The 13,522-nt window shown below is 38.3% G+C and overlaps 1 protein-coding gene across 1 annotated transcript; it reads left to right on the top strand.

Annotated features, from left to right (window-relative positions):
- Positions 1-3,974: 3,974 nt before the first annotated feature.
- On the top strand, positions 3,975-5,419 carry LOC122661192 (CBL-interacting serine/threonine-protein kinase 4-like). The gene has a single exon (XM_043856536.1). It carries the CDS (start codon positions 4,034-4,036, stop codon positions 5,327-5,329), a length of 1,296 nt encoding a protein of 431 aa, XP_043712471.1. The 5' UTR covers positions 3,975-4,033; the 3' UTR covers positions 5,330-5,419.
- The last annotated feature ends 8,103 nt before the right edge of the window (positions 5,420-13,522 follow it).

Genomic DNA, 13,522 nt, shown 5'->3' with positions numbered 1-13,522 from the left:
GTAGATTTTTGATTATCAAAATTTTTAATGTAAGATAATTATTATTATAAATTTAATTTAATTATTAAATTTTCTTTAAATATTATTGTAAATATTATAAAATTATTTATAGTAAATAAAGGGGATAAATTAGGGCAAAAAGAATAAAAAAGAGAAAATGATCATGATAAGATACGTTAGTAGCTTATCATATATTATTTCACCGCAACAACATTATCACAACATTTTTCATCCTTTATGTGACAGTATTTAAAGTAGGCGAGGAAGAAATATTCCACCACAGACATATAGAAATATTCTTGCACATTTCCATCCTTACATTGTTACCTTATGAACAAAGTTTTAGTGAAGAGTATTGAAACGTGTATCAACCAATTTCAAAACTGAAACCATATCTATGTATTGGCCTATATTTCATATCTGCCGTTTTAGGTGATTTTACCGTCAAAGATACTCATTTCATATCATATTTTTACTATTTTATCCTCTATCCATACCATATCATTGATCTGATATCGATCACGTATCAATATTAGTGAATCAATACCAATATAATACATAAAACCCTACTTATGGAGGTGTGGGGGAAAGGGAGGAAAGGGGGACAGGCGACCTTCTCATCTCCAATTCTCAAAGAAAAGAAAAAGGAATGGAAAGTTGAACAAAAACAAGGGCAACAGAAAGATTTTCGTGAGGCTCTGACCCACCACAACCATACGTATGATAGGAGCACGCGTGGTACATGCGCAACCTCTAATGGTTACTTTGACTTTTATTAGTTCTACGCTTGCCACCCACTAATTAATTAATTCTTTCCACACACCCAAAACACAGGGCCTTAGATCTCAAATCTTAGAAAAGCCCAAGAGTCAGTTGCTTCTATCCTCTTTGTACTTTGTTCTCTGTAAAGAGTTTCTAGAATTACAGAAAGATCCTTCATCTTAGTAGAAATTTGAAAAAAAAAACTGGCAAATCGCAATGGTGAATGTACAACCCTTACCTACAAGGCTAATATGAATAATGAAATTTCTATTAATCATTCTTTAATCAAGGAGAGTTTTTCTCCACATAGAGGGCGATGGTTCACCCACCGTTCTAGGGTTCACAGTAACCCCTATAGAATTTTAGTATGATCCCAAAATACTTTCTAGATGCTCTTTTTTGTCCTCTCCCATTTCGTGGTGAATGATCTCATTCATCGTGAGAGGAGAAAATTTCGGTCCAAAATTTTAGATTAAACCAAGAAACTATTCATTGTTCAAAGGACTAAACTGCTTTCACAATTTAATGTTCAATCCAATTTCCATAACTAAGTTCATGTTAAATTCTAGGTCCCTCCCAGTACTCACCAAATAAAAAAATAAAAAAAAAACTCTAGGTCCCTCAGTAATAGCAGTAGTTGGTCTCATATTCTACACATGCACCTAACTGACATCGAGCGCAAGGAATGTTCACGTACGTGAGCATACATGAAAAGCTCACAGCTGTTTAGATGGAATCTATTCTGTGAAAATGTTCCGTCTAAATGACTGTGAGTTGTTCACGTAAGCTCACGTACGAGAACATTCCCCCCCCCCCCTCACTGACATCGTGAGAACTTGTCAAAACCATAACAATGTTTGTTTTGTAAGTAGAGTTGAAAACAGTCACGCTTATGATGTTGGCTTTATGTTTTCCTAGGTTTAGTTTTAGACCGAGTTTCAATTCCCTCTACCCACAGTGAATGTGAGTCGACTATTTACGGAGGGGCTGGAGAGGATGGGAATGAGTATCGACAAAGTATTTCGGAACATACTAAAACCCTAGTGAGTGAACCATCCTCTATGGGTGGAGGAAAACTTTGTCATTTGATTTTTGGGACTCTTTTTTTGTTTTTATGTTACAAAGTTGGGATGAGAAGAAGGGGGGGGGGGGGGCGGGGGCGGCAGGGGTAAATGGGGATACAAAAAGGGAACGGATCCGTCCATCCCATGAGGAAATAAAGGCTCGAAACTGAAACCTCCAATGAGCAACGTGCATTATTGCACAAGCTAAAACCAGTTGCAATAGCAGCTTTCCTCGCACTCCTCTTTTCCAGGGGGCTCATGTCTATTGTAAAATCTATTGTGCCCCCCTTGTGATGAATAAAATTGGCTCCATGAGTGGGTTTGCAAAATAATAATAATAATTAGAAGAGGATTTGATGTCACCAAATTCATTCTAGGAACCTAACTCCTTAACGTGCTCATATGTGAAGGAAAACATTGCATCTCATATTTTTAGATGTCTATTTTCTCCATAAATCTTTTTGGTGAGATTTTCTCCATATACTTTGAGGCAAATTATATTGAAGTATGATACATCGAAGAGTAATAGTAAGAAAAGTTCCCAATAAAGATGGAAAAAAAATTGGGAAGAAAGGTGACTCACAAAATGATATGGAGTTCTCAGATTAGATAAAAATAGGATTCATGGTTAGTTGCTGAAGTAGATAATATGTTTACTAAATTGAGGTCCAACCAGACACTATTATCATTTAGAAATTGGATCCTTGCTGGCATAAGAGATATATATATTTTGGGAAAAAGAATGTTATCATGTTGTGTGCTACCTGCGCCCAGACATAGGAAACACGAAATGACTGCGTCACTCCCCATAAAATGAAAAAATACCATGGATTTGGCTCCTCTCCTGCAAGCACCCCATCTGGTGACTGCTCAGAGAGGCATCCAACGGTGGGGTTACTTTGCACGCACTGGGATGTGTGTTTGGCCCTACCCCAACATGCATCTCGACACATACAGAGCAGCCCCACCATTGGATACCTCATTGGCACTCACTGGGTGGGGTGTTCGCTGGAGAGGATCACGATCCCATCCTTGTTAGATACCCTCATATGCACTCTCATTGGCCCCAATGCTGAAGCTGGCCAAGGAGCATGGTAACAATCCCGCTCCCAAATATATTTTTTGTCAAATAGTTATACAAGACATTGAATATTTCTACTGACACAAAGTAACAAAAGTTACTCTCTCCAATAAATGCCTTTTAATCCCTCTTGGATGGTTGAATCGATAATTAAGGATGGAGAAAAAGAACTATGTTCGGGAGTGGCCTACGCCAGCACTGCCACGAGTCTATCTCTCTCCTCCCCATATGAAAAGGTAACTTTGCCCCCTTGTTTTGAGGAGGATAGATACAGACACATGGGAGTGCTGGCACATGCTCCCAGACAGAAACCTACTTCCCTTAAGGATTACAAAAGCTCTTGTAGGGTAGTTAATTAGATAGGGTTGATGTTTTCACTTCTTTGTGTTGTTGATCAGGCCACTAATGATTGTAATGTTTAATGTTAATAAGTTTTTGAAGAAAAAATGCTACTTGGGTGTGGGCGTGGGCAGTGCATTGCCCCCACACTAAGAAATAGGGGTAGACAAAATGATCATTGTACCCTCATGGAAAGGTGGAATTTCTTAGGAATATGAGAATCATTTCACCCTTGTGTCTAGGCGTAGGGGTAGTGTATTGCACACGCCCAAATAGCGTTCTATTTCCCATAAGTTTCTTATGAGAAAAATGAAGTAAAAGAAAACACTAGAATCATGTACTTAGCATTACCAAGCCTTTAATCTTAATTCTCATTTGATTATTAGTTTTTTTTTTTTGGGTAGAAATTTGATTATTAGTTATGGATTACTTTTTTGTACCCGTCATTGGAGTAAGATTTTGTCTTACACCACTCGTAGCTAATCTTGTTAATGAAAATACTATTGGATGAATAAAAAAAATGATCTGACGTGTCTCAGACGTTTGACCAAATACAATAAATACTGAGTGGATCCCCAGTCATGGCTCACGTCTCTCACCATTAAAATCCCAAACGCTATAAGAACCCAATCGAGCATTCAGGAATAACCTCCTTCACAAACCCAGAGAAGCCCTCTGTCTATCAGAGAAAACCCAAACTACTTCGAGTCTTTCTTGGCGTGGTCTCTTGGGTCGGTTGCTTTAGGCCGTCTCTGCGCCACTTCTTGCAACCGTATCCCAAGTGCCAATGCATTCTCCGGCGGACCCAACCACCGCCACCACCACCAGCAGCTCCAATGCGTTGCTAGGTAAGTATCGCCTGGGCCGCCTGCTCGGCCGTGGCAGCTTTGCAAAGGTCTATATTGCTCGTTCTCTCGCTGATGGTTCCGATTTAGCCGTGAAGGTAATGGACAAGACCAAAATCCTCAATGCCACCATGGAACCCCGGATAATTAGCGAAATTTCTGTTATGCGTCGACTTCGACACCCAAACATAATCAGAATCCATGAAGTCATGGCTACAAAATCCAAAATCTACTTGGCCATGGAATACGCCAGAGGCGGCGAATTGCTCTCTAAGATTTCCAGGCACAAACGCTTCACGGAACCCGTCGCCCGTTTCTACTTCCAACAGCTAGTCTTAGCCCTTCACTTCTGTCACAGAAATGGCGTCGCCCACAGAGACCTCAAGCCCCAAAATCTCCTCCTCGACGAACACGGCAACCTCAAGATCTCCGATTTCGGCCTATCTGCTCTTCCCGAGCAATTGAAAGATGGGCTCCTCCACACGGCCTGCGGAACGCCGGCATATACAGCCCCCGAGGTCGTCTGCCAGAAAGGCTACGACGGTGCCAAAGCCGACGCTTGGTCATGCGGCGTCATCCTCTTCGCCTTCCTCGCCGGTTTCCTCCCTTTCGACGATTCCAATATCGCCGTTATGTATCGAAGGATTCGCCACCGGGAGTTTCAATTCCCGTCGTGGTTCTCGAAGCCGGTGAAATGGATCATCTCTCGGCTACTGGATCCAAATCCTGAAACCCGGATCCGCATCGAAGCTCTAATGGAGGTAGGTTGGTTCAAGAGGTCGTTGCAAGAGAAAGATCAGAATCCGAAGCAACAACAAATGCAAACCCTTTTCAATTTGCAGTTAACAATGTCACCGGACAAGGGTGCGATGAATGCTTTCGATATTATATCGCTGTCTTCGGGATTGGATTTGTCGGCGTTGTTCGAAGGAAAGAGAAAATGGGCGAAGAGATTCACATCGATGATAGCATCTCCAGAGAGGATTGTGAAGAGAGTGATTGAGGCTGGGGAGAAATTAGGATACACAGTAGAGAGAAGGAAGAAAAGTGTGATTGGGTTAGGAAAGGAGAGGATGGGATTGTTGATAGAGTTGTTGGAGGTAGCACCTTCGTTGTTTATGGTACAAGTGAGAGTGGGAAGTGGGGAAGGAGGGATGGAATTGGTAGAGTTGCAGTGGGGAGAGTTGAAAGTGGAGCTTGAAGACATGGTTCTTGCCTGGCACAACGATTGTGTCTGAGAGAGCTCACACTTTCCTCCCGTCTTTGGACGGTTTTTCCTCGATCCACTGCGCAGATAATACCACAGGGCACAGGGCTATATCGGCCATGTGCTCTGTTCCGTATTTAAGTGGGTGTTTGGTGGCGAAGTTGTATGGTGGGTACTGGCCTGGGCAGGCCGCCTGTGAGCTTCTTACCTCTTAGTGTTCAGATCTTACAATTGCCTAACAATCTCCTTGGGACTAGTGAGCTCAAGAGGGATTTGAATCTTTGTATAAATTGAAGACCAGCAGACTCATTATTTATTGTTGTAAAATTTTTTCAAGATCCATTTTCATTGTTTTTGAAAAGGAAGAATATTTATATGATAACACCATCATTTATTAAGGACATTTTTCCAAACAGATGTGGAGAAAGAACAAGAAAAGAAAAGGTGTTCCACATTTTTATGCGAGTTCTAGCAAAATCTACAATTGGAAATTAACAGATTTCTTTTGAGAAAAAAAAAAAATCTTAGGTAAGAAGAGAATAACTCAATGTTCTCCAAACAGTAAAACTATGAATAAGAAAATTTGAGCAAATAAGACTAACTTGCCCCAAAGTACTTTTTGAGGTTTTGGAGTGACTTGGCAACATTGAACCTAATTTAGTCTTCTTGTTGTGTTGCATCCTGTTTCTCTCATAAAAACGCATTGTCACCATGTCTTAATTTTATAATGAGTTGACATCTCAATCCCTATAAAGGATACATAAATTTGATATTCTTATAATAATGGATGGATTTACTTTGACATCTAATGATGTCATTGCTAGTGAACCAAAATGAATGACACCATTGAATATCCTTAACTAATGAATAGATGCCAAAAGTAATGGTCTTTTAAATACAATGGAGTATATAAGGATTATTCTTAAGAAATATAATTAATACTATAAGTATGACTGTAAAGTTGGAGACTAGCACTTCCAGTCAATACAGCAGATGAGAATAGCTCTGCTCCCATTTATGGGGTTTTTTTTAATTTTTTTTCATTGTGGATCATAATCTAGTTAAATGATGAAATTTGTTTTGAAAAATGGCTTTGTTTTCCAACATCAAAAGAAAAAGAAGGCTATATTTTAAGGGCCTTAACTTGATTGATGCATATGGTTTTTATAATTAGTTATCGTGTTAATGACATAACATGGTTAATCAAAAAAAATTTTGACTTTTCTTCCTCCCAAAGTTACTAGAGAATCAAAGGCAAACACAGGGTGGTTCAATCTCTGATACGTGCAAGGACTCGATTGAACCTTATGGACTATCTGGTTCAACCACACTAACCAGTCAAGTTAGATACATATTAAGTTGCTTGATTTCATAGGATTTGCTTTTGGGCAATGCCCTTTTTGTAGGATCTTTAGTCTCACATTGAAAGTGAATGAGAAAGGAGAGAGTTGTTTATATAGACACGATCGAGAACTATAAGGGATAAGGGTTCTTGAAGAGAGATATCCCTCTTCTCATATATCCGAGGTTGTTGTGTCGTGCATGCCTGCATGGTGTGGTGTACAAGGCCCAACCCATATCTATTCTTTTTGGTTCAATATTGGACCAGTTTTAGGCTTGATCATGTATTAGTTCTTTTGAGCTCAAGTAGTGACAAGGTTGGGTCTGGACTCAAACCCATATGACTGGCTCAGATGCCCAGTTTTAGGCTTGATTCCTCTATGGACAGCAATAATAGAGTTTGTTCGGATTCTTCTTAGACTCTGATAGCCTTACATCCACTCGAAACCCACATTTGCACTTCACGTTAACGTACTTCAATCCATGAGGGTTGCTATCATTCACACAAGATGTAGACATTGGATCTACAAACAAGATTAAGCATTAGTTGGCATATTGAATATCTGATATAATGTCAAGCATAAAAAAAACCAATGATATGGATCAATTCTACATGAACAAAAGTAATTAGTTCCCTCAAGATAATGGTAAGGTCAGAATTCAATCAAGGATTAGAGTATAATGACCATATATGTATGGTCTAATTTAACCATAGGACCAATGTGTTCAAATTGTTTTCTTCTGTAACCAAGCAGATGAGACTATGAAGAGAACGTATTATCATGGTTTGACATCAGTTTGCCCTAAATCAGGAGGTGATATATAACATCATCTCTCCATTGGATTTTGCTTCTCCGACCAAGTTTGATAACACCTATTTCAAGCTGATCTTGTTGGGTAAAGGGCTTCTCAATTTTGACGAAGTGCTGCTGATAGGGAATATGGGCAAGACTATGGAGTTGGTTAGACTATGGGCAAGATGAAGATGAAGATCTCTGCAACCAATTTGCAAATTCAATGGTCCAAATGGGGAACATAATTAGTAAACCCTAAATCACAGATGTTAACTGATTTCAACAGCATCAATGTAATTAACCCTAAATCACAAGTCCACAGAGCTTGCAAGAACATGGTTGTGATGGAATGCAATGTAATTAACCCTAAATCACATTTTCAAACACTTGAAGACTAGAGTATGCCCTAATTTTTCACATATACATTGGGATTGTGCCCTAATGTTACTTTGCAAAGGATGGGGGGGGGGGGGCATATGAAGTAGGTGAAAGGGTGAGTAGATATACCACCATAAAAAACTTACCTTCGTCGGAGATCTAAACCTTCGTTTCCACTGGAGTTTGTAGGAGATTCCTTGGAGGTCGTCAGGATGGCACAACAGCTTCTCACAACACAACAATACAATTTTGGGTGTTTTAGGTTGAAGATGAAGAAAAGGGTAGAATAACCACTCTATTTGGGATGTTTTAGTGTAAGGGTAGAATAGTCATTTATTTATTAATTATTATTATTATTATTAGGTGAATTATTATTGTTACGATGATCTATTATTTTTTTCAAATGTCATTAAGTATTTATTCTCTGGCAAATGATATATCTATTTCAACTGTATGATAGAGAAGACATGGTCTAGATTTTCCATCCGGCAATTTTAGAGTCTAATTCAATCAAATAACCTATGTATTGGTGCACAGCCCGTGTATGTCCATGCGTGTGCACCAGTACTCTAGATATTACTATTTCACTCTCCCAACTTTGACTGGGAATAGAAGGTTTAGATTAAAAAAATAAACGTAAAAAATAGATGGCTTAGATTTATCTTGTGATTTTCAGAAGTATCACTTCCAATGTTATATGGATAACTACTCTTATTATTATTAGGGCAGACAAGGGCATCAACGAGGGTAAGATTTTTTAGTTCAAGGAGGGAGGGGTAATCATTTTGCGTGATCCTGTGTCTAGGCATAGGCTGCATGCAGCCTGATATGGATCTTTTTTCCATAATTTTTGTGGTTGCCATCATCAATATAATCATCATTAGGGATAATACTTTATCTAAAATTCAAATTTAAAATACCTTTCCTCAGCCCTATTAGCATTTTCAAACTTATATTTTATTTATTAAATGTTATTTTGAAATTTACATTATCCATTGTAAGCAAATCCCAATATGCATGTAGCTAACCCTTCCTCAATTACTTCCATATAATTATTAATTGGATGCCCATTTTGCCGGAATTGGTGGAATGGGCGCGTTATTTCCCAAATTAATTCAGATAGAGATTTGGATCCCCCACCCTTTCTTCTTTTGTCATTTTCTTTACGTGTAAAAAGATGTAGATATAAAAAATATAGTCAAATACATGATAGGTCATACAATTTGAAGAGATTTTTAAAAATTAATTTTTATGTAAAGGAATATGAAATGAGAAGGATTGTATCGATAGTTTTGACGTGGCTCTGACAATCCTCCGCGTTGGTCAGTAGTTCAATTAACCCATTCAGTTTACGAAACATATTAAGAATTCAAGCTAGCCCAACCTGGCAAACATGGTAGACTCCTGATTATTAATTTTTTTTAATGTAAAATAAATTATTATATTATAAATTTAGTTTAATTATTAGTAAATATTATAAAATGATTTATAGATGATAAAGAGGATAATATAGAACAAAAAGACAAAAAATGTAGATAAGATTTGTTAGTGGCTTCTCATACATTTTTTTTTTCCAACGCAACAATATTATCACAACATTTTTCATCCCTTATGTAAGAGTATTTAATGTAGGGGTATAAGAAAGATTCCTACCACATGCATATGGGAATATTCTTGACACATTTTCATCCTTATATTGTTACCTTATAAGTAGGGTTTAGTGTGCCGTACGAGTATCGACTAGTACCAAAACTGATATTATATCTAATGCTCGTATCGGCAAAATTGATTCTATATTGGCCAGGTTTCAATATTGGTATCAATCAATACCAATCAATATGGATACCGATTCCTTTTCATAAAAAAAATGTATACATTTAGATATCGATTCCTAAAACCCTACTTATGAAGGAGGGATAAAAAAAAACACACAAAAAGTTTTGACCTTCTCATCTCCAATTCCCATGCTAAATTATCAATCTCAACCCCGAAGAGAAGAAAAGAATAGAAAAGAATGGAAAGTTAGAACAAAAAAAAAGACAACAGTAGAAATTGAAAAATTGAATCTTTATCCCCTGCAATTTTTTGGTCAATCCAATTCCTCTAACATGGGGGAGGGGGTCTGGAATGATCACTCTACCCGTGTCCGAACACTCTGCTCGGGTGGGATCCACCACCTCCTATTAGAGGAACTGGGCCAGGTAGGGAATTGGAAGAGATAATTTTCATTGAAAAACTATCAAAACTACAATATAATAGATTTTCGTGAGGCTCTGACGTATCAAAATCCTCTACTTCCGCCTGCCTGGTACTGTCGTGTGCGTCCCACACACAAGCAAGGCGGAAAATACCACCTTACCCCTACCCGAGAACCTTGTCCGAACAGGAATAAGACGGTATTTTCCATCTTACTTGTGTGTAGGACACACGTCATCACCGGGTGTAGGACACACGTCATCACCGGACAACCGAAAGTAGAGGATCAGGACTCCGCTCTGAGAGTCTGACCCACCACAGGTCCACAACCACGTGTGGTACTTGCGCAACCTCTGATGGTTACGTTGACTTTTATTAGTTCTACGCATCAATGCCACCCACTAATTAATTAATTCCTTCCACACACCCAAAAGCCAAGAAAGAGGGGCCTTAGATCTCAATTCTGATGTCCTTCTCTCCAGCACGGATGCTCAAGGGTCAGATCCCTCTAGCCTCTTTTGTAATTTTGTTCTCCATAGAGAATTTCTAAAATTACAAAAAGCTCCTTCGTCTTAGTAGAAATAGAAAAATAGACGTCGACTCTAGCAAATGAAAACCCCACCTACTAGGCTAATATGGTTAAAGGGAAAAAGAACGCTAACGGTCGTGTGGTTCTTGTGCCTAGACATAGGATCACATTTCTTCTCTCAGGTTCCCTGTCCGATCAGGTTCGTAGGTTCCTCTCATAGGGGACTGAAAATGACGACCTCACCCCCTGCCCGAACACACTACCCAGGTGGGGTGAGGTTGTCATTTCCACCCTCCCTATGAGAGGAACCTACGAACCTGATCGGGCAGGGAACCTGAGAATAGTTAAGTCCCACAAAACTACCACTAAGCTCCTAATGTACTGAAAAATTTTGTTTAGTCAAATGCTCCTGCATGCGCTTTTTATTGGCCTTCGTGCTGCTTTAGGTGCTACACGATGAGAAAACAATATCTCATCTATTGAGGGAAAAAGAATGTTACTTTTTTGTGGCTCTTGTGCCCAAACAGTGGAGCACGTAAAAGTACCGCCATAACCCGCATGAAATAAAAAATCACATCTATGTTGATCACTCTACATGCACTCTCATTATCCCGTACTAGTACAATGCTACACAACCAGACAACGATCTATTGACCTATAATGCAATTAATTTTTTGGGAAACAGTTTTCTGTCCGAAAGTGTGGCCTACGTTAATACTCTCATGTGTCAATCTCTATCCTCCTTAAAAAAAGAGGGTAGAAGTGTCTTTTCACATAGGAAGGAGAGAGATAGACTCATGAGAGTGCTGGCATAGACCAACCACTGGGACAGAGATCTTTTTCCCTAAATTTTTACTAGAAGGTCACTTTTTACATAGGGCAATTAGACAATGGCTTTTGGGTGTTTTTCTGCACTCGACATGTGCCACTAGTGTAATTAGAGGAATGAATAAAAATAGGCACCATGACAACCTAATTCATTAAAAAATTTTCTCTTTGTTTTTAAAAAAATTAAAGACAGAAAAATTTTACAACTATTATGAATCATAAAAATTTAAAACAAACCAAGAAAACTGTTCATTGTTCAAAGAACTAAACTGCTTTCACAATTTGATGTTCAATCCAATTTCCATAACCATGTTTAAGTCAAACTCCCTCACTAGTATATGATCTCATATTCTACCCATAAAATTGCCATCCCAACTGACATCGTGGGAGCTAGTTGTCCAAAAGTAGAATTGAAAACACTGCTTTTTGTTTTCCTAAGTCTGGTTGTTGGGATTTTTTTTAATGATAAAGAGGTTGGGGGGGGGGGGGGGGAATAGGGGTGTTAATGGGTTGGCCGGTTCCGGTTTCTAAATGGTCCAAACAGTTCAATTTTAAAAAAAAAAAATAAATTTCATTCACATAAGATATGTTTCATTTTTTTCTCAAATCACAAAACTAATCTATATTACATCTTGTTTTGTATTAATTAATAAATAAGAATACCACTACTCTCATAAGCTATGATTATTTTAAGGTATGTTCTTAAGTTACCATTCTCAAATGGATCTTTAAATTTACAGTCAAATCTTTAGTAAAATATTATATGAGACAAATGGTATCAGCCAAAATTGAAAGACTAAAAAAATAAAGGGTTTGACCTTAGTTCTCATGACCGTGAGTCTTTAGAATAATATTATATATAGGGTTAGGATGTAAATTATTTCTGATCCACCGGTTCCTAATTGATAGATCCAAAACTGGACCAATAACTTAACGGTAGATTCGAAACCGGACCAATAAACTATTGGGTACCTAGTTTTGATCCAAAATTGACATCCTTAAGGGAGGGGGGGGGGGAATGAGAGGGGGCAAAGTGGGATACAAAGGGGAAAAATCCCATGAGAAAACAAAGGCTCAAAACCGAGACCTTGAAGGAGCAACGTGTGCTACTACACAAGCTCAAATCAGCTGCATTTGACAGTTTTTCTGAGACTCCTTTTTTCCAAAGGAGCTCAAGCCTATCATAAAATCTCTTTTGCAACATGTACCCTTTATATGCTGCTTCTGAGTCATCTCTTTTTTCCTCCGTCATTGTAGGTGAAATCATGGCTATTTGGTAAGGCATCCAGGCTATTGACGAGAATTAGAATCATCTTGTGATTGAATCGATTAATAAGGTTCCAGTCAACACTCTCAATGGCGAGCACCCTTCTCCTCCAACACCAGTGGCTCCTATTGTCCAAGGTATCACCCACATTGCTTCTTATTTAGAATCTAGCTCTTTTTCATTTGTTTCAAAGGAGGGATACAGTGTGTTTGACTTCCTTACCAGGAAGACCTGGTCCGTAACGTGTAGGATTGCTTGGCCTCTTTCCGTTCCATGACTTCTTGAAGCTTGTAATTCAGATTCCATGTGTAACACATCTTATCAGTAGTAAAGTTATGTTTACTAAAAAAAAATCTCTTTTGTCCCCCATGTGTATGAATAAAATAAAATTTACTAAAAAGACTAGGATTATGTACTTACCAAGCCTATAATTTGTTCAACTCATTTGATTATCAATTATTACTTTCCTATATCTGTCGTTCGAGTAAGATTTTTTCTTACATCATTCATAGCTAATCCTGTTAAGGTTAAATACTAAAAGCAAGCCAATGGAGTGAACATTGGAGGAATTAATTAAAAAATAAAAGGAAGTTACACTGTCGTCTTTTTTTTTTTATAAAAACACTTGTCGTCTTCAACAAGTGTTTTATTTGTCTTTTTCATTTTGGGAAATTAACAGAAACAACTGAATCTGACGTAAGAAGTCTGACCAAATACGGTAGATACCGAGTGGGTCTCCACACCACACCACCACACCACCACCCCACCCAGTCATGGCTCACCTCTCTCACCTTACAAACTCTATAAGAACCCAATCAAGCATTCAGAAATAACCTCCTTCGCAAAGCAAGAGAAGCCCTCTATCAGGAAAAAAAAAAAAAAAAAAAAACC

This window comes from Telopea speciosissima, chromosome 1 (assembly GCF_018873765.1).
Source record: "Telopea speciosissima isolate NSW1024214 ecotype Mountain lineage chromosome 1, Tspe_v1, whole genome shotgun sequence".
NCBI lineage: Eukaryota > Viridiplantae > Streptophyta > Magnoliopsida > Proteales > Proteaceae > Telopea > Telopea speciosissima.
This window is presented reverse-complemented; position numbering and strand designations above follow the sequence as displayed.

Coding starts and splice junctions, on each gene's coding strand:
- LOC122661192 (XM_043856536.1), top strand. CDS start 4,034: ATGCATTCTCCGGCGGACCCAACCACCGCCACCACCACCAGCAGCTCC.